At 36.0% G+C, this 18,696-nt stretch overlaps 1 protein-coding gene across 1 annotated transcript; it reads right to left on the reverse strand.

Moving 5' to 3' along the window:
- Nucleotides 1-7,400: 7,400 nt before the first annotated feature.
- Nucleotides 7,401-15,125, reverse strand: LOC121329906 (calmodulin-1). The gene is made up of 6 exons (XM_041275923.1): nt 15,019-15,125; nt 12,804-12,834; nt 12,341-12,484; nt 9,468-9,574; nt 9,171-9,306; nt 7,401-8,294 (listed from the first exon to the last, which is right to left on the reverse strand). Exons 1-6 carry the CDS (start codon nt 15,019-15,021, stop codon nt 8,266-8,268), a joined length of 450 nt encoding a protein of 149 aa, XP_041131857.1. The 5' UTR covers nt 15,022-15,125; the 3' UTR covers nt 7,401-8,265.
- Nucleotides 15,126-18,696: the final 3,571 nt, after the last annotated feature.

Here is an 18,696-nt window from a genome sequence, read left to right on the forward strand (position 1 = left end):
TTGTTCAAGGCCTGAGCATATATATTGGTTAACTAAGACTATGACGACTACTACTACTACTACTACTACTACTACTAATAATAATAATAATAATAATAATAATAATAATAATCTAATAAAATAGACAAAGGGTCAATGTTTACCATGTTGATGTCTTGGACGAATACTACAGAATGCAGATACTGCACTGTGTTTTCGTTTCTTCAATTAGGAGGAATTTATTATTTATTTAATATTTGACTTCACACCCTTAAACCACTTTTTACAGTCTGAAATGCTTCATAGTCACCCCACCATGAACTATGAACTTCACTAATGTCAAAGGGCAGTGCTTAGGTAATCTGGATCAAAGCTTAAGGCACCATGGTCAACTCCTAGCCCCTTCCCCTTCAATCGGTTATGATTATCTTGGTGTTAACCAGATTTATGAGGAGGCAGAACATCTGTTTACCTGCAGTATGACATGTGATCTGCCAAGGTTTCAGAGTGGTCAAGGCAGGCACTGGAATGTGGAAACTGCGGGTTCATTTGCACCTTGAGTGATAATGACGAGGACGCTAAATAATTTGTTAAACTGATATAAAAGACCCTTGGAGCATTTAGCCATAGTGTGCTATATTGCTGATCTACATTGGAGTGAAGATGCTTAATATGTGGTACATAAAGTGAACTTTCAGTCACAGTCAGTTTAGGACCCATTATTAAGACCATCATTTCTGATGACAAAAGTGACGTAAGTGTGAAATTGCAGATCACAGGATTCTGTGCTTACAGGCAGATAAATGTAAAAATAATACAAACACACATGCATTCACACATAACAGCAAAATACACACAGCTCCCTACACTTTACAGACTGAATACCATTTCCTAAAAGGGGTTGATAATGGCTGACAGAAATTGGAGATTAAAAGAATTCCAAATAGAACCGAAAGGGAAGTATTTAAGAGATCAGGGATCAAAGAGCACAGCTGGGGAGGAGGAGAGATCATCAGCTGCTTCTCCAGAAAAGCCTATTTTTCTGATCCCACGGTATTAGAGAAAACAGCAAGTTTGACAAGCTACTGCTGCAATCCAAATCTACCCGTACAAAAGTGTAAATTACAGAACAGCATACACCGCTAAGGATAACGATCATACAACTCAAGAGCTTTCAAACAACTGCATCGAGGTTATCTTAATATTGACATGAACCACCCCTGGATGACTAGTATGTGTTAATCCTGACCTGTGCAATATGTTGTATGTACCTCTTGGATATCTGTTCTATAGAGCGGAGATCCAAGATGGATGATGAGGTAGAATCCATTTCAATAATGACTGGTAAGATCATGCATCAAAAAAATAAAACACATTTCTGCTTGTAAACATGAAAATCAGACAATGCACCAAAAGAGGTCACTCTTCTTTATTCTGCTTAGATGTATTTCAAACTGTCAAACACTGCACAATGAAGTCATGTCTACTAAAGCAGTTGTACAGCATATGTTATATGTGTTACTGTATTGCTTTAAAAATGAGTGTGTTATGTAAGGGATTAAGTTCATTTGTCATGTATCTAAACCCATGTGTGTCTTTAAAGTGACAAATTATGTATTTCTCTATGGGATTTGCAACATCCTTCTCCTGTTTATATTCACTGTCTAACAACTAGATTTGCCTGCAATTCCCCAGATTGTGTGCAGTTGGTTGTATTCTCTAAGGCATCTAGTTAAGATATAATTTTAATGAGAGTACATAGAAAAGGTTGATTCCCTAAAGAGCACCCCTGTGTTTATTTGATTCTGTTTCTCCTGGTTTCCTGTTTTCAATAGGCATCCACTAGTGTGACAACGTGACTTTGAATCTGTTCCAGCTCCGCCTCCTCTCTGCTCCAGGGGCTCACATGACCTACCGCATAGGAAATGATTAGAAAACAGAAATAAACAGCTGCCTTTCTGTACATCCTACATACTGAATACACATGGCATAAATAGCCAGTAAAAAAAAAAAAAACAGATTATACAGTACTTTTGTCAGACGTCCAGTACCATCTTTGTATTTTGGACACCTATCGTCATTTGGGAAGTATTCTTTCTTTGGTGGTAATGACTTAGCCCCTTCTGGAATGAGGAAACATGCTGAGTTTTTCTTTTTTGTTTTTGTCTTTTGGTTTTCAATACTGGGGAAGGTGTGAAAGAACGCCCCCCACCAATTGATCCCATTGACTGGTGCAGACTTGCATGAGATTTCACCAAGTGTACAGCCTGTCAAAAACAAACAAACAAAAAAATAACCTACAGTAGATCTCCATCAGGCAGCTCCTGATGCTCCAGTTTCAATGCCCTGCAATGCAGACAAGACTGCTGTGCGCTGGGGCTGTAATCTCCAGGTTCTTCCGTAGTCTGGCTGTCAGCACACCTCCACAGTGCAGACAGACAGAGAGGGAGTGGGGGTGTGAGGTGGCTGCTACGAAGGGTGGTGCTACTGCAGTACACTGCCGCAGCCCAGCATGATTAGCAGTTTCTGTGTAGCAGGGAGCATGCTGCTGATCTCACAGGCAAATTAAAGCTAAGAACAACACCAGGTTGTAAGAATATGCGTGGTTGACTCAATCTCTTCTCTGCCAGTCTGCTACACACCTGGCAGAGGACTGCAGGAGCGCCTACAGTGAGTGCATATCAGTTACGTGGTACAGCAAGCGAAATCTGTAGTACACTTAAAATGTTAACTACAAACCATAAACAAAGGTATGTGTAAGCAAGACAAAAGCAGTTTCAAATGTTGTCCATTTTATACACAATGTACTGTACTATACAGTAGCAATTTCATTATTTTACAGCACTATTCAAGGTACAGTTCCATGAAATCACCAGCTAAAAATGGGAAATGCTACAATATTGGTTGCTGGTGTGTTAATAAAATATGATGTAGGTTAGTGAATTATTACATTTACTAACCATATTATCATATCACAGTACAGTATAAATTACATTTCTTTGTTGGCAGTACAATTACCACGTATGCTCAACCTATAGGATAGGTGGGGTTGTAAAACCTGGAACCAAATACCTGTCTATCTATAGTATCTATCTATTTATATGTGGTGGAATTATTTTTTACCAATAACAGGCTTTTCATGCTGGGGGTAATACAGACTGCTACAGACCAGCAACTTCGCTCAACTGAAAAGGCCTAATGAACTGCTATCCCCTTACTGTGGCTGGCGTGCTGTGCTTCATTTACGTTTGAAATATTTATGCAGGGTCTAATTTAACCCTCTGGGGCTGATCTATCTGTCACTCACAAGGAGAAAACTTGATGTGCAAAATTACACCCAATACAATAGCGGAGAGGCAACTGGCACACAGGATTGTGAGACGGCAGCAGTGCTCAGCAGTATTATAACCAGATTTGTATTAAACTGTGTGTTGGGCCTATCCTTACCAGTATATCTTGGGGTCTGAATTATTATTATTTTCCACAAGAAACTTAAAAACTTTGATACTGATTTATATGTAAAACAATTGTGCCATGGTATAAAGAACAGTTTGATCTTGAAAACAATTCAACAGAAAGCATGGGAATGTTTTAACTTACCTATTTGGCTATAGAGTTGATTTCGTCCATCTGTACTCTGCAAGGATAAACCACAGCTAGATTTTTTGTAACTCATTTCATAGCTGTGGATATTAAGACAGGACTACATCAGCCATCCATTCAATAGTTATCTCATGACTCCCTGTGAAAATAAGGGGGTGATGCAATCCATTTGAATACCTTGGTGCTATAAACAGCTGTGGCTTATCTGGTGTGGTATAAATTGATCAATTCAACCCCTAAGTAATCTGAATTTACATGGGTCATAGTTTACTCATTCAACAACATTCTCAGCTTAATATTCTAATATGTTTTTTTAAATATTCCGCTCTGTGTTTCAAATGTAGGACCAAAATGTGTTGATTAAGCCACTTCTTCCAATTACTTCTTTCTAAGAAAAGTTTTGAAAATTCTTTTCCTAAGCAGTCGTGCTCAGCCTTGCACATTTTAGAGTCCTCGGTACCCTAAAGTGTGATGCAATTGAAAGAATTATATTGTGGTTATAAAACATCATAAATCTCTGGCAAGTTGAGAATTTGACACTTGCTTTATTTAGGATAGGCAGGGAATCTGTCTTGCAGAACAAGTACTTGACAGTTTGAACAAGCCCTTTTCTGCTAGTGTTATTCAATTGAAGGTAACTAGATAAATTGGTCATAACCTTTGCAAAGCTTTGCAAAGGCTTCCTAAAAACCTGAACTCAGCGTTTGGGTTATCCAATCAACATCGTCATTTATTAGTCAGCTGGGGCCGCTTTTTCAAAACTTGTAATCTGGATAACAGTAATATGGATTTTGTAATCCTATATTTTGTGCTTTTTTGAAAAAAAAAAAAAAAAAAAAAAAAACAGATTTCGTAATTGTAATTATTTGTAATCTGGATAAATGTAATCCAGCAGTGACATTTTCTGAAAAACCAGCTCAAAGTAATCTCGATCACAAAATATAGGATTACAGAATCTGTTATCTAGATTTCAAGTTCAGAAAAAATGGCCCCTGTAGATTCTGAGCCCTTCACTCATTATATATATATATATATATATATATATATATATATATATATATATATATATATATATATATATATATATATAATCTGCCCCTTTTTAACCAAGATGGCATTTATTGAGGATTCAAATTTCAAAAAGCTCAAATGACAAATTTCCAGCAGAGCAACATGATACTGGGAGAAGCTGCATTAATAATTCAAATGTCTCACCTGGAGAAGCAGGTGCATTGCTGGAGATTTTTAGCAGCACAAAGCTGCTTCTGTAAGTGGCCTGTGAATATTGAGTGGATAAAGTCATACTTGCCTTACCAAGCTTTCTTTGAAAATCATGCACAAAGTGCTTCTGTCATTAGAGATTAATCTTTAATATACTCAACCAAACAAATGCAGAACACATTAATATGCAGCAGTGTGTGAGGAACTAATACATGCAGAGTCAGGCGAAGCTGTCTTGCACAATTACAAACCAAGAGTTCATTTTACAAGAACAAGCTGTGTTCTCATTTCAGTAAGACCACCTCTGTGGGAGTTTATAAACTGCTTGTATCTGTTAAAATCACCCTGGATTACTGGGCCAAAATGAAATGTCTTACAAAACAAGAGGAGGTGGTGTGGACATAGATCAGAGTATACAACAGAGGAGAAAAATCTAAAAAAGCAGTGGATTGCATATTTTAAAATGGCCTAAATTGTATTGAGCTGTTGATTATTTCTGCATGGCGCCCACCTCCCCCATCCTCCATGAACACACTTATGGAAACAAAACACAAATTATTTTTCTGTTAACATGATTTTGAAGACTGCACCAAATCTCAATGTGCTGCCTTTTGTTGTCTGTAACTACATTACTGTATAAATACTCAATTGTACTAAATAATGTCTACATTGAAGACATTGTGAAAGACTGCCAGTTGAAATGTTTGTCATTGCTTTTATCCTATAAGGAATTTAGAAGAAAAAAAATGTGCAACCTTATAGACTTTTAAGAAGTTTGGGTATCGTTCCCACTCTTTTTCTGTGGTAAATTAAAATGTATACTGAACTTACTGTGTCTAAAGCCTTTTAGCATAGTCTATGTATACTGCATCAGCATGCCCTGATTTCTTTCAACACAAAGTCAAATGCTATTGTAGCCTAATATTGTATCCTGTTTGTGGCATTTTATTCATGCAGTCAGCCATCTCTTCAGATTCTGTTTTGAAATATCTAATTATTTCATGAGGTCTCCAGTTTCAAAACCCAACACAGCAACCTTATCAGAATAATTATAGATAACGTAATTACCACAAAGCACATCAAATGCAAAAATGTTGACAAATTTTCAATACGCAGGTTTAATTGTCAGTTTTTTTATTCAATAAACATCTAGCTGTACTTGACTGGGATTTAGGCATAAAGAAAGCCAACCACTCGCTATAGCTACAACCACACGGCTCTCAACAAAAGCATGCCGTCCCTGCTCTAGCCAAAGCTGCCAGCAGGCGGGGGTTAGTAGCATCATCACAAGCCTGTCAGAGACTCGCCCACACACTCTACACTGGTGTGTATCATCATTAGTGGACATGATTTGTGAATATTGTACAGATCAAGGTTTAGTGTTCCCATGAAAGGATCATACTGGGGTCCTGGACAGAATCAGATACTCCTAACGTTTGGACCTGGCTGAGAATGCATAGAAACACAATTACATTTTTATATTCCTTCCAAGAGTCAAATTTAGGCAGTTTCCAGTCAGGTTGGGGCCTGTACACTAGTTGAAGAATTCCTAACATCATGGACATCCCATTTTCCTCAAATGTTTGGTCTAAATATTATTCCATTAACCACATGCTGAATATATGGCCAAGACAGCAGTTAAGCATCCAAAACAGCACTGCTTGGTGTATAAAATTCTTCTTAATCTAGACATATTCTAAATGTTAGATATAGGTGATAGGAGCTGGATTTCAACAGTTGGTGGTAGGCCTAGTCATATTACATTATCCATTCATTTGTTTATGACTAGAAGTTTTTTTTTTTTTTATTTCGAAGAGGTTAGAACATTATTGTAGGCAGACAGAAAAATAACACAGGATATATAAAACCTGAAATACATTTCAATGACATTTACTTGACAGTTTATAAAATTTTCCCCCTCACTTGTTACTGCTGGGTTTAGATATTCATTCCTGTTGGTGTGTTTATCAACATTACTGCCTTTCTAAGTTCCAGGAAGCCTGGTACTGCTTTAGTTCCTTGGTCATTTCACCCAGCAGCATCAGTTGGGTTAAAGCATGTAGTCAATAGCCAGCTGATTGGTTATTGACAGAAAAAGAAGTCAGTGAAGGGGTAGGGCCAATTTCACCTTCCATGTGAACTTACCAGAAAAAAAAAACAAAACAAAAACAAGACAGTAAAAGCATGGTTTGAGAACAGAGCTGTATATAACCAAGTGTAGGACCTGATATGAGGCCTTAAAATGAAAATACACATTCTTTCAAACTGCACATTTGAGACTTGGATGTTTGTTAGCTATAATTTAACTGACTAGTTTTTTTTTGTTTGTTTTTTTTTTTAATTAATATGTATTTGCTGTTCAACATATTCTCGCTGCTAAGAGATCGTGCCACTTGCAGACTGAAATCAGTGTTGCTGTGAAGCGTAATCATTTGGGGACTATGTACAGACACCTTGTTAATTTGGTTATACGTTTATAGAAAGCACGTATTAAGTGTTGTGCCATCAAAACTAACCATGCCCTGCTGGATTCAGAGTACATTATCCAAATATTTTCATTTCATCATTAGTAACAAACACAAACATACATATATATATTTTTTAAAGTTAATGGTCTTTTATTGGAAAAAAAATAAGACTAGCATGTACAACTTGGAATGAATGTAAACTGCAATTAGATGAACAGCCTAGTAGATTGCTGTGCTGAAATCCTATGTACTGTAGATATACAGTATCGTTTGACACGTCCATGTCATAGTTGAGAACAGAAACAAAACAAAACCAAAAAAGTCCAATTCTAACATGTTCCCTTGCTGAGGATTACTTTATAAAATTTAGTGAATGTTCACAGCCGGACACCTCTTTTCACTACAGTGCACTGCAGAACATGTTAACAATTTTGAAATACCGACATGCCATCCATATTGTTCTTTTATTATTTCTCTTTATTGTTTTGCGCACCCTGAAAATTCCCATTCCACTTCTGGAATATTGACAATATCATTACAGCCTTTTCTTTTCTGTTTGCATTTCATTCTCAGGTAAACCAAATACAACTTGTACTATACCCACAATACAACATTGAGTGGAATTAGCACATGTTTTAAAACATCAGGACTGTGCTCAACTCTCAAGCTGCATGCATGAAAAAAATGGCCAGCCCAAACAGTATTCCTAGCATATTGAACTGCAGAGTTCACCAAGTGCTTTTTTAAATCGTTGTTTTTGTTAAGGTAGTATAGAAATTTGTATTTGATGCTGTACTGATTTCTGGGGACAAGACCACCAACCATTACATGCAGTTTTTTTTTTTTTTTTTTTCGGAGAGAAGATTTTTTTTCCCCCAACATTCAATGTTTTCTATACAGAAACAGTATGAATAAATGAACATTTTTGCAAGAGGTAAGTAAAAGATTCAACTGATTTTTCTTCTAAGAGGGACAGGGGAAGGCCAGGAGGGCTTCATTTTGCAGTCATCATTTGTACAAATTCTGTAAAGAGAGAAAAATACAAACTTTACATACCATTTCATTAACAAAAATAACGATTCCTTGATGCACAGAGGTTTTTCTACACAAGTCACTTAAGAGACTAAACAGTAATGGTGGTTTACAGTACCTTTTAATAAAGTGGCTTGTGGTATTATGCACTTGCAATAACCCCACAACATTGATTTTATACATCTTTATATGCTTGTGTTTTTTCTATGATGTACACATTTATCTATACATATTGGAAAATACTGCATGTGTAAATATGAAAGGGGAACATCAACGCATTAGCTGTACTAGGTACAGCTACCATGACAAAACTAGCTATGAGCCATGCTCAGCCATTTTAAAACATGTTACACATGGGTTTCCCCTATTACAGGCATCTGATGTAGATCTTCAGTTAAATATCTGGCCAATTAGACAATACAAATCAAATAGGATTGTAATACTAAATAAAACTAGACAAAAAAAATTATTGTAAGCACTTTATTAGTATTTTGTTTGCAAAAAACAGTCATATATTATATATATATATATATATATATATATATATATATATATATATATAATCGCAAAGTCAAGCATTTCATGCGTTCGTTAAATAAAAGATTTTATTTTTCTCGTTCGTTCAGATACTAATTAAATGTTGTTTAATGGTTCTGGAAACTTAAAAAATAAATAAATAAATAAATCGCTTGAATTCAGCAATCGGTTTTCTGCTTTAAAAATCACATAGGTCTTGTAAATTGTTAGTGCATACGTTACACTACGAAATCAAACAAACATCTGTATCATGGAAACATCATTAGCAAAAAGTGCACCGAGCACACTTCAGTCTGACCGTTTGAAAAGATATCCAAATAAAAAACGTACCTTCATAATTGACTTGGCCATCTCCGTCAATATCTGCTTCTCTGATCATTTCGTCTACTTCTTCGTCTGTTAATTTTTCTCCTAGGTTTGTCATGACGTGACGCAATTCGGCTGCACTGATGTAACCATTACCATCCTGAAAGAGACAAAACATGTCACCTTGTTTGCAGATGCAGATCTGGCTGTGCACAGATTAGAGCAGCACACACATCTGCAATGATTTAGTTTGCAAACTGCATCATGGACTGAAAGCTAGTTTATTAAGTATAAAAACATTCTTATTTTTTTTGTATGCACCTTGTCAAACACCCGGAAGGCCTCACGAATCTCCTCTTCACTGTCTGTGTCTTTCATTTTCCTGGCCATCATGGTCAAGAATTCAGGAAAGTCAATTGTTCCGTTACCTTGAACCAAAAACAAGAACCTTATTAGCAAGTCAAACATATCCATTTAAACCCTGATCTCTTCACCAGCATCGAATCTTATTTCTCAGCTTTAATAATCATCTTACTGCAACCCATCTTGAGACCTAATCAAAACACACAATGTCAATATCCAAAAGAAAGAGGTTTATTTTCAGGATTTCATTTTGCATACATCTAGAACATCAGATAGCCTATACTTATCTTAATTGTAGTGCTCTGTAAATATTCCCCGGAACATAATCTTCAGAATTTTAATATGAATGAACATCTGCAGTGCCTTGTATTATAACATATCTGTACAGAGGAACACTTGTATCCTATCAGCTCTTTTTGCAGAGCTGCAACACAACTCATTTCCATATTCAAAACCCACTCTTAAACACCTACTTATACTGCAATGCATTTTCAATTAGATTACCTAACAAGGCAGAAACAAAGACGAGCTTTTGATGTAGTTAAATGAACTTTTAACTGAAAGAGAGGCATGACATGTGCAGATGACATCATACCAGGTGAGAAATGTGTGCCCTATACAATACTTATAACCTAGTAGATGGAAGTAACCCACTCTAAACCCACTTAGATTGTGTCAGCCACAGCTACACACACACACTTGCAGCCATCAGCACCATGAAAAGGTAGAAAACCAGGACCTGCACTCAATGTATGTAAATGTAAAAATGCAACATGTGGCCAGACAGGTCCCCCTTCTCTCAATAACATGCAGTAAAAAAAAAACATCAACCACTGTTTCACAGCTGGATACAGTAAGCGGTTCTCTAATTCCACAGTGTTTACTGTACTTGAGGGCAAACAGGCACCTCCTTATTGAACTCTGACACTAAAATGGAATGCCCAAACCAAGTTTCATCAAAAATGGATACAAAGTTATCTCGACATATGTAAAGATATATCTAGATACAATGCTAACTTCCAAAACCAAAATCCTACCAGTTTAAGGTTCATGGAATGTCACTTGACAATCCTGGAATAGCACCCTCGTTTGTTGTGGATTTCTGTTCACATGCCAACCTTTGCTCTGTATTAAGTATCAAGTCCTTCCACAAACTCAAAGCTAACAAATTAACACTTTGCTATTTTCAGCAAGATTCTAATGAAATATGAAGCTTTTGGATTCTAGCCCAGGTTTTTACTCTTCGTTAGGTTTTTAAAAGGAGTATGTGGTTCTAGTCCAATTCCAAGGGGACAACAAATCCCAGTAAAGCTAAAATCAGCACTGACTGAAGATCTGCATTAAAGCAATTGTTCTAGCAAAAAAAAGGCCTTTTATGTCAGTAAATAAGCTTGAAAAGTAGACCTGTGTCACAAGTAAAACATCAAGTTACTGTGCGAGAACACCTGAAAGTTATTTGTGCTACAAAATCAAATATATTCTGAAGTAATGGTAAACTGGTTTGAAAATGGTTGAATGTGCTCTACCCCATAGTTTTTAAAATACAGAAGGTATAAAGCTGTATTTACACCACTAGGACTGAGGGTATGAGAGAAGGTATGTATATATATATATATATATATATATATATATATATATATATATATATATATATATATATATATAGCATCAGTTCTCTACTGTTTAGCTTTACAAATACCCTACCCAACAAGACTGCTTAATTCTCATTAAAAGGTTGCCTGTGGCGGATACTGTTTTCACACACCCTTTTAGTCCCAAAGCTGTAATTCTGTGTTCACATCGCCTGGTTAACAAGCAATCAGACCTTGTTTCCACAATAAGAAACTTGTCCAAAACTCACAGCGTAGTAAAAAATAACTTGCCGGCAGCTATAATGAGGCTATATGGAGAAATTGTGATGGTTTAAAAAAGGACCACTGAAATCAAGCTACCGTACTTTTGATACAGACAACTTTTTTACATTTAAGATTCAAGAAACTAGTCTATCAGTACTTCTAATATTTGAAACAATAAGAATTTTTCTTTTAGTACTGCTACATGTCTTACAATTCATTTATACTGAAGGATTAAGCATTTCTGGAGTATTTTTCATTTATTTAACAGTATTGATTTAACACATTCTTTGGTAAAAAACAGCTAATAAACATGTTAATGTACATTATTTATTTTCTGTTAACTGTTAGTTAATAATATATAATGGGTCAGCTAAAACTGCAAACACCAGAGCCCTACGGATGATCAATCAAACACCAGAGCCCTATGGATGATCATCTGCTCGAAAATAGGTTCAAATTGTTATTGGAGTAATGTTTAGCAAATTAAATCAGGTTTTTATTAACCCTAACCCTAATCCTAAACCTTAGTTAAAAATTAACAGTGTTTGTTAAGAGTTAATAAACTAAAAAAACAGCCCTTAAAATAAAGCGTGACCCATTCTTTAAATAACTGTTAAGTTAGGCACTCAATTATATTCCAATTCCCACTTTCAATTTGGCATTACTATCTTAATTATTCTATATAAAACTTGGGTAACTATCCAGATTCACATATATAAAAATAACATTTAAAAATCATAGTTCATCCCAAATCAAGGAGTCCTCACCAGCTAGGAAATACTTAATGTTCCATATCATGGGATAGTGTTGAGCAAAAAAAAAAAAAAAAGCCAAAAACATGCCTCTTGTGGCCTGACCAGATTCCATTGGAGTGACTCGCAGTGAATAAAAGTGAAAGTCAGGAAAGTGAACTTCTCAATATTGAAGTGATTCAGCATGGCTGGCTTTCCACTCTGTATTTCAACACAAACCTACCATCTGCGTCCACCTCGTTGATCATGTCCTGCAACTCTGCCTCTGTTGGGTTCTGACCCAGTGACCTCATGACGGTGCCCAGCTCTTTCGTCGTGATGGTGCCATCGCCGTCCTTGTCGAATAAGGAGAAGGCCTCCTTGAACTCTGAAAGGGAGGAAAAACAAGGAAGCCATTAAACAACTTGTTGTTTCTGATAAACCAGTGATGCAAGAAATCACAATGCAACCCAAGCACATCTGTTTTGATTGCAAAACAAAATAGGCCTCACAGTGCCCTCTGCATTGATCCTGAAGAAAGGAACCACATACATAAATAAGACTGTAAATACAAGAACAGAAATAATCCACCAGTCTTACGAAATCATTAACTTCAGGTTCCCAAGGAGACCCAAAGGTCACTAATCTGTAAATATTGATGAACATTTCAAATTAGGCTTCCTGTAAATAAATAAGCATTCACTTACCAGCAATCTGCTCCTCGGTCAGTTGGTCAGCCTGCAAAGAAAGTGAAAAGAATACATTATGCACAGTAGCTTCCAAAGGGAGATTCATTAAGAGATCACCACATTAAGCCAAAACCACAAGCAGATACAGTAGAATCTCATGTCACCGCAGGCACGGGAAGGGCTGGACTCTCCCTCTTGTAGGCAATAGCAGGATGTTCCTCTCTGCCTTCCCCTCTAGGCCTGCCTAGGTAGCTGCACTAAAAATACAAAAATAAAAACTCCACCCCGCAGATCGGATTTCAAACTTTACCCTTCAGTGTAAGGATATGTTCACCAAAAGGCTGAGCGATGTGTCTTTCTAAGGATGCTGCTGCCCCCTCTGATGAGCCACTTCTATGCATGGTCCCAGGAGATTAATGCTGCCAGTTCTTTTATTTGCACATCTGCCTTGCTCCAACGTTCGCTTTATTTGTCAAGTTTTGAATAATAAAATATAGCAGGGCTGCTGCTGAATATCAGGCTTGTGTCTAATACGGTGTGTAGGTGGTAATCTGGGGTTTGCACTGCTAAATGCTTCTTATGAAAAAAAAAAAAAATTATTTAAAAATATTCGATCCAAGGAGCTGTGCAGTAAAGCTGAACCTCACACCTGCTAACAATCCTGTATTAAATAAAACAGTAAATAAGACCAGAGGGGCTATGAGGGTACATTTTTCATAATCACTTCGCTTCCTCTATCCCACAGAAAAAAAAAGGTTTTCCAAGCAATACATTACACAAATAAATGAGTGCCATTCAATCCTAGCCACAACTAAAAAAAAAAAAAAAAAAAAAAAAAAAAAGTGTAAAAGTAAGCATTCCTATGGTGCCTAATAACAGTAAAACTGTATGTTACCTATGGACCCTGTAAAAACTGTCTGCAGTGTGTACTTCTGTTTTCACTTTATGAATTGCAATCCATTATTTCCAGAGTGTGTTAAGGGTTTCTTTTTGTATATGTCTTTGGGGAGCACAATAGAAATTGGTACAGTATTTCACAATCCAGCTAAGCAACCCCACACAACCTGGCAACAACAAACCCCACAAACACTACCAGCTACATGGCAACTACAAGAACGCCCTGTGGCACACAACACTTAAATCAAACCTTGTACTGCCTCACCCATTAATTACTGGGAGAAGACTGGTTACTCTTTTTGTCCTTTCAGAAATTCCAATGGTGAAATAAACTTACATTTCACAGCAGTCACAAAAAGCCTTGCGTTTTTTACTTGTCCACGATTACATACCAGGCTAACAAGTCTATTACTATGTATATGAATTGGGTACAATACAGTAAACTATTCAACTTTTCAGATAACCTGACTTGAGCCCACATAATTACATTCACTGCTTAGGAGTGCAATCACTACTGTACTAGCTACATGTATTCAATTTACCAATAAAAAGAGCTACTGTTGCAGCCAACTAATAAAGTTATATTAAATTATTTTCCTTGGAAAAAGCAGCAATTTGGTTTTATATTCATATATGCTGTGGATAGTACGTAATCAGTGTGTTATCTGAGAGGTTAAGGGATCATACAAAAAATACATTATGGCATTCTGTGCTAACTCAGGCCAGAAACTACACTTAAAATATTTCAAAATATCTTTAAAACCCTACTCGACAGATGATAATATAGAGCAGCAGTGTGATGCTCACAGACTAAACATGCTGTGCTGCTTGGTATGGTCAGGCAATAATAAGCCCGTTCTATCTTTTTCATTCATCTTTATTAAAACCAGTTAAAAACACACCCAAAAAGACTCCAGAAACTTGCGCACTGCCCATATCCGCCCTATTCTGACTGTACATCTGTAAAATTATTTTTATTTCTAACAATGAACGGTACGCATTTTGATAAACTAACGTATTTGTTATATATGTGTGTGTGTGTGTGTGTGTATGTATTTTTTTTTCCTTACAAAATACAGTAAATACAAAATGACGGTGGCCACTAAATGATCGAAAAGTAACAATCCACCTCTAGCAGAAGACAAAAGAAAGTGGAAAAACATACACTCCCCTTGCGATAAAACGCATTGACATCCGATGTAAAATCAGTCAACGGGTACTATACAGTATGGGAGTACCAGTAACAGTTTTAAACAAATATGCAATTTCTTGATTACAGGCAATACATTATCATTTGATAAGATTGGAATTATTTTCATATCTAATCGATACATACCATATTTGACTGTTCTTGTTCCGATTGCTAAACTGGATTAATATATACAGCTCCCACACGTTATCACCAAGACCTCCACAGACTACTGTAGGTGTGTTAGCGTTCAATCCGTGGCTATATAACAGTGTATTCCTCCGCCACGCAGACAGTCCTCACTTCTTTCTTCTTCACTACAGGAAAAGTGAAGTCTCCTCCCACTCCAACACCAACAGGGCGGGAAACATGCTTATTTCAATCATACAGCAGCGGGTGGGCGCGGTATTATCAATACAGCACAACTACTTGGAATTCATTACCTTGCATAAAGTTTGTTGAGCATGTTAAAAATACTAAGGTGTCACAGAAAATGAACTTCACTCTGAAAGAGCCTGCAAAAAAAACAACAACAAAAAAAAAAACATTTAAGTCGTTGTCGCTGGCGAATGTTGTTGAAAGCTGGAGAATATGTGTAAGAAACCCCTTTTAAAAGAGTTTGTATAATAACATTAGGCCTGTTTTTCCTCATACAAAAGTTAATCTAAATTAATCTAATTGTCATTGATTTGGCATATACAGGCCAACTATACTGGGGATCTGGTAATAAGTGTGAAAAAAAATATCCACATGGATTAGCATATAAATCTGTTTAAAACATTAAACTAATACATATATTATTAACTGGATGTTTAAATTGCCTTCATGCAAGAGCCAATCACGTGATTCATATTTAAAGAAGACTGAAAACTAGAAGTAAATGTACTAATTCAGTTGTTTCATGGTATCTTTGAACAATGCAGTGACAGCTCCCTCACTTATGTTTATTTTGGATGGGTCATTTATTTTCAGATTGTATAGCGCCAATTAGCTTCATTTAAGTAGTTCCTTCATCGTTACCAAATTCGTATTTTATTGTTTTAACTTAACCACCCACATAAAGAATACTGTAGTAGGCTATTGTCCAAAAACAATATCGTTTTTTTTGTTGCTTACTGCAGCACATACTATAGGGTTTTGACCAGACCATTTACCTTAACTTCAAATCTCCAATCTATATACATGTATTTTTGTATTTCTGATCTGTCATAAAATAGAACCCTGCCTACTAAAAGCTATTGCAGTGTAATAGGGATGTGCTGACTGGAAAATATTGTAATAGGTTAGCTTCAGTATATAAGTTATCTGTTTTGCTGTAATGTCAGTGTTAATAGCAGTGTGTTGCAGTGCTTTTACGTTTTGGAATCTGCACCCACCAGTGGAGAAGAAAAGTATACAAAACACCAGCTACTGGTAACCATATGGTTCTAACCTGTGTGAATCATTTTCTCTTTAGCTGTGCTTTGTTGGTGAGCCCTACAGTGCAACTAATGCATGGTGTTGGTGCAATCTATTGTAATCTGTGTTAACACCTGATTTGCAAATATGTGCGTGTCCTTTACAATGTAAGTAAGCTTTACAGTTGCATGCATTTGGCTTTTAGAACAATGGCCAAGGTCTATATAATGTTTTCTATCAATTGTTGTGTTATCCTACATTGTGAATTGCTACAGTACATGTATTCACACAGAAGCATTTAATACTGAATACACTACTGTATTATATCACATCCTTATTCAGAACACCGCAATAATCATATTGCCCAATACAGACCATAGGCGCACCTTTTTAAAATCTATTCTCCACTTGTACTAACCTATTGCTGTCTTATGTTTCACATGAAGGTAACCAGGGCACATATACACTGCTTGCATAAATGCAATGAACAAACTTTTCCCAAAAATAAAATATATTTACAAAATTCAAGGGTATACATTCTTAATTACTACAACACGTAACACGCGCCAAAAAGAAAAGAACCCGCATTGGGGACTATTTCGGCGGAAGGGTACACCTTGCGGTTCTAATGAGAAGGTTTTACCATTTCCTAGTTGACGCCGACAATTTGTTACAGATTTTGAGACGCTTTGTTTGATTGGTGTAAACGGACCCGCAATTTTTAGTTCGATGTGTTGCTTCTTGTGATTGGCTACGTTGGACCTGCAATGCGTCAAGTAATGATGGTTAGGGCGAATCCGAAGCGAGCGTGTTGGGTATCAATGGATACGAGTAGAAGTGTATAGTGTTCTGGTATGGGAATATAAAAAAGTGTAGGTTTTGCAATATGGGTTCTAAATATCATATAGCTTAATTCACAACCTCCAGCACGTATTGTGTCGCGAACTGTAACCCTTTGAAAACCAAGAAGACAAGAAAAGAAACGTGTGACTGGGTATCATAAACTTAACCTAAAACTGAAGCAGAAGAGTGTATCAGAGAAGCATCTTCATTCAGAGGAAAAGTATCCTGACGATGCTTTATAAATATTTTGTACTTGCTAATTCAAATGTGTAACTTCCGTTAATTATTTTCAAGTTTTGTTACTGTGACAGCTGACAGGATAATTTTTTGAATTCGCCACATTATAATATGCAGGCATATCTTAACTGTTTTCCATAAATTACTTCATGCAAATTAGGTGTGTTTAGTTTTTTTTTTTTCTCTCGCTATACATATACGCTTGCTGTGAAACTTGAAGTACTGCACTGGTCTGACATTTTATTATTATTTCTACTATTTGAGCTGCTTTGAAATTATGAACACTTCGTTTTGATTGTGAAGTAATGCATTTCCGATTGTTACTTTATCGGTCATTGAGCTTTATCAGATAAAGGACAACGCTGTATCATTAGGGGACAGGCAACTCTCATTCCACTAGGGTACACATTTAATCATTTAATTACAGTAAGTGCTTTTGTTTATCAAGTATATATATTTGTATATATTATATATAGTATATATAATTATATATATATCGATATATATCTTTCCCAGTCACGTATTTGCGTATATTATATCTATAAATTTAAACATAAATGAAATAAAATATTTAACATAAAGTAAGGGTACAACTTTAAATTGCACAGGTTTAATGATGTAATGTTCCAGTAGAACACGTATTTTTTGTGTATAACAAATAATGACATGTTTTAATTGTAAATGAGCATCTGCATTTTCCCCAATGATTGAACGCTTTTTCTAGTTTCCATTTGGAGTTTGAACTTTGTTTAGTTTCAACATTACTAGAAAAAAAAAAAAAAAAACTGTTTGCATAGAACTAATCAGCTATACAAGCACTCAAGAAAACTTGAATGTATAATATTTCGAAGACTACTAACTAAAAGTCATTCACTACTCCTATTCAGAAGCTCTGCGTATTTTTTTTTTAATACAGGAATTTGCAGTTGGGACTTTGATTCAGTAGCTTGGCATTCCACCAGCTAGAAGAACGATGGCTGTATTGCAGTATTCAGTATACATTTACTACATTACCACTTGACCGCATACATATTGATCGAGACCAAAGTCAAAAGCGATTGATCGCTAATTCTTTCAGAATTGATTCAAGTTCATAGCATAACCACTCTGTGGTCAATTAATTTTAAATAATGTATTAAACTACCTAGAGGTACATTAGGGACATGTTTAGCAAATCAGCATTTAAGAAATTCGGAAGAGACGCATAACTTAAATTTGTTGTAGGTCCCAGAGTCATTTCTGACCAATTTAGAAAATAATACTTTTTTTTTTTTTTAAGATTTTGTGTCAAACACTACCTTCTTCTGTTAAGTAGCGAATACTGATTAAAAAGAAAACTGAATTTCT

This window comes from Polyodon spathula, chromosome 17, assembly GCF_017654505.1.
Source record: "Polyodon spathula isolate WHYD16114869_AA chromosome 17, ASM1765450v1, whole genome shotgun sequence".
Classification (NCBI taxonomy): Eukaryota; Metazoa; Chordata; class Actinopteri; order Acipenseriformes; family Polyodontidae; genus Polyodon; species Polyodon spathula.

Excerpts from the sequence above, each read along its gene's own strand:
- LOC121329906 (XM_041275923.1), bottom strand. Across the intron at positions 9,307-9,467 it reads CCTTCCGGGTGTTTGACAAG|GATGGTAATGGTTACATCAG; the intron begins GTGCATACAAAA and ends TGTCTCTTTCAG. Across the intron at positions 8,295-9,170 it reads TGGCCAAGTCAATTATGAAG|AATTTGTACAAATGATGACT; the intron begins GTACGTTTTTTA and ends CTCTCTTTACAG.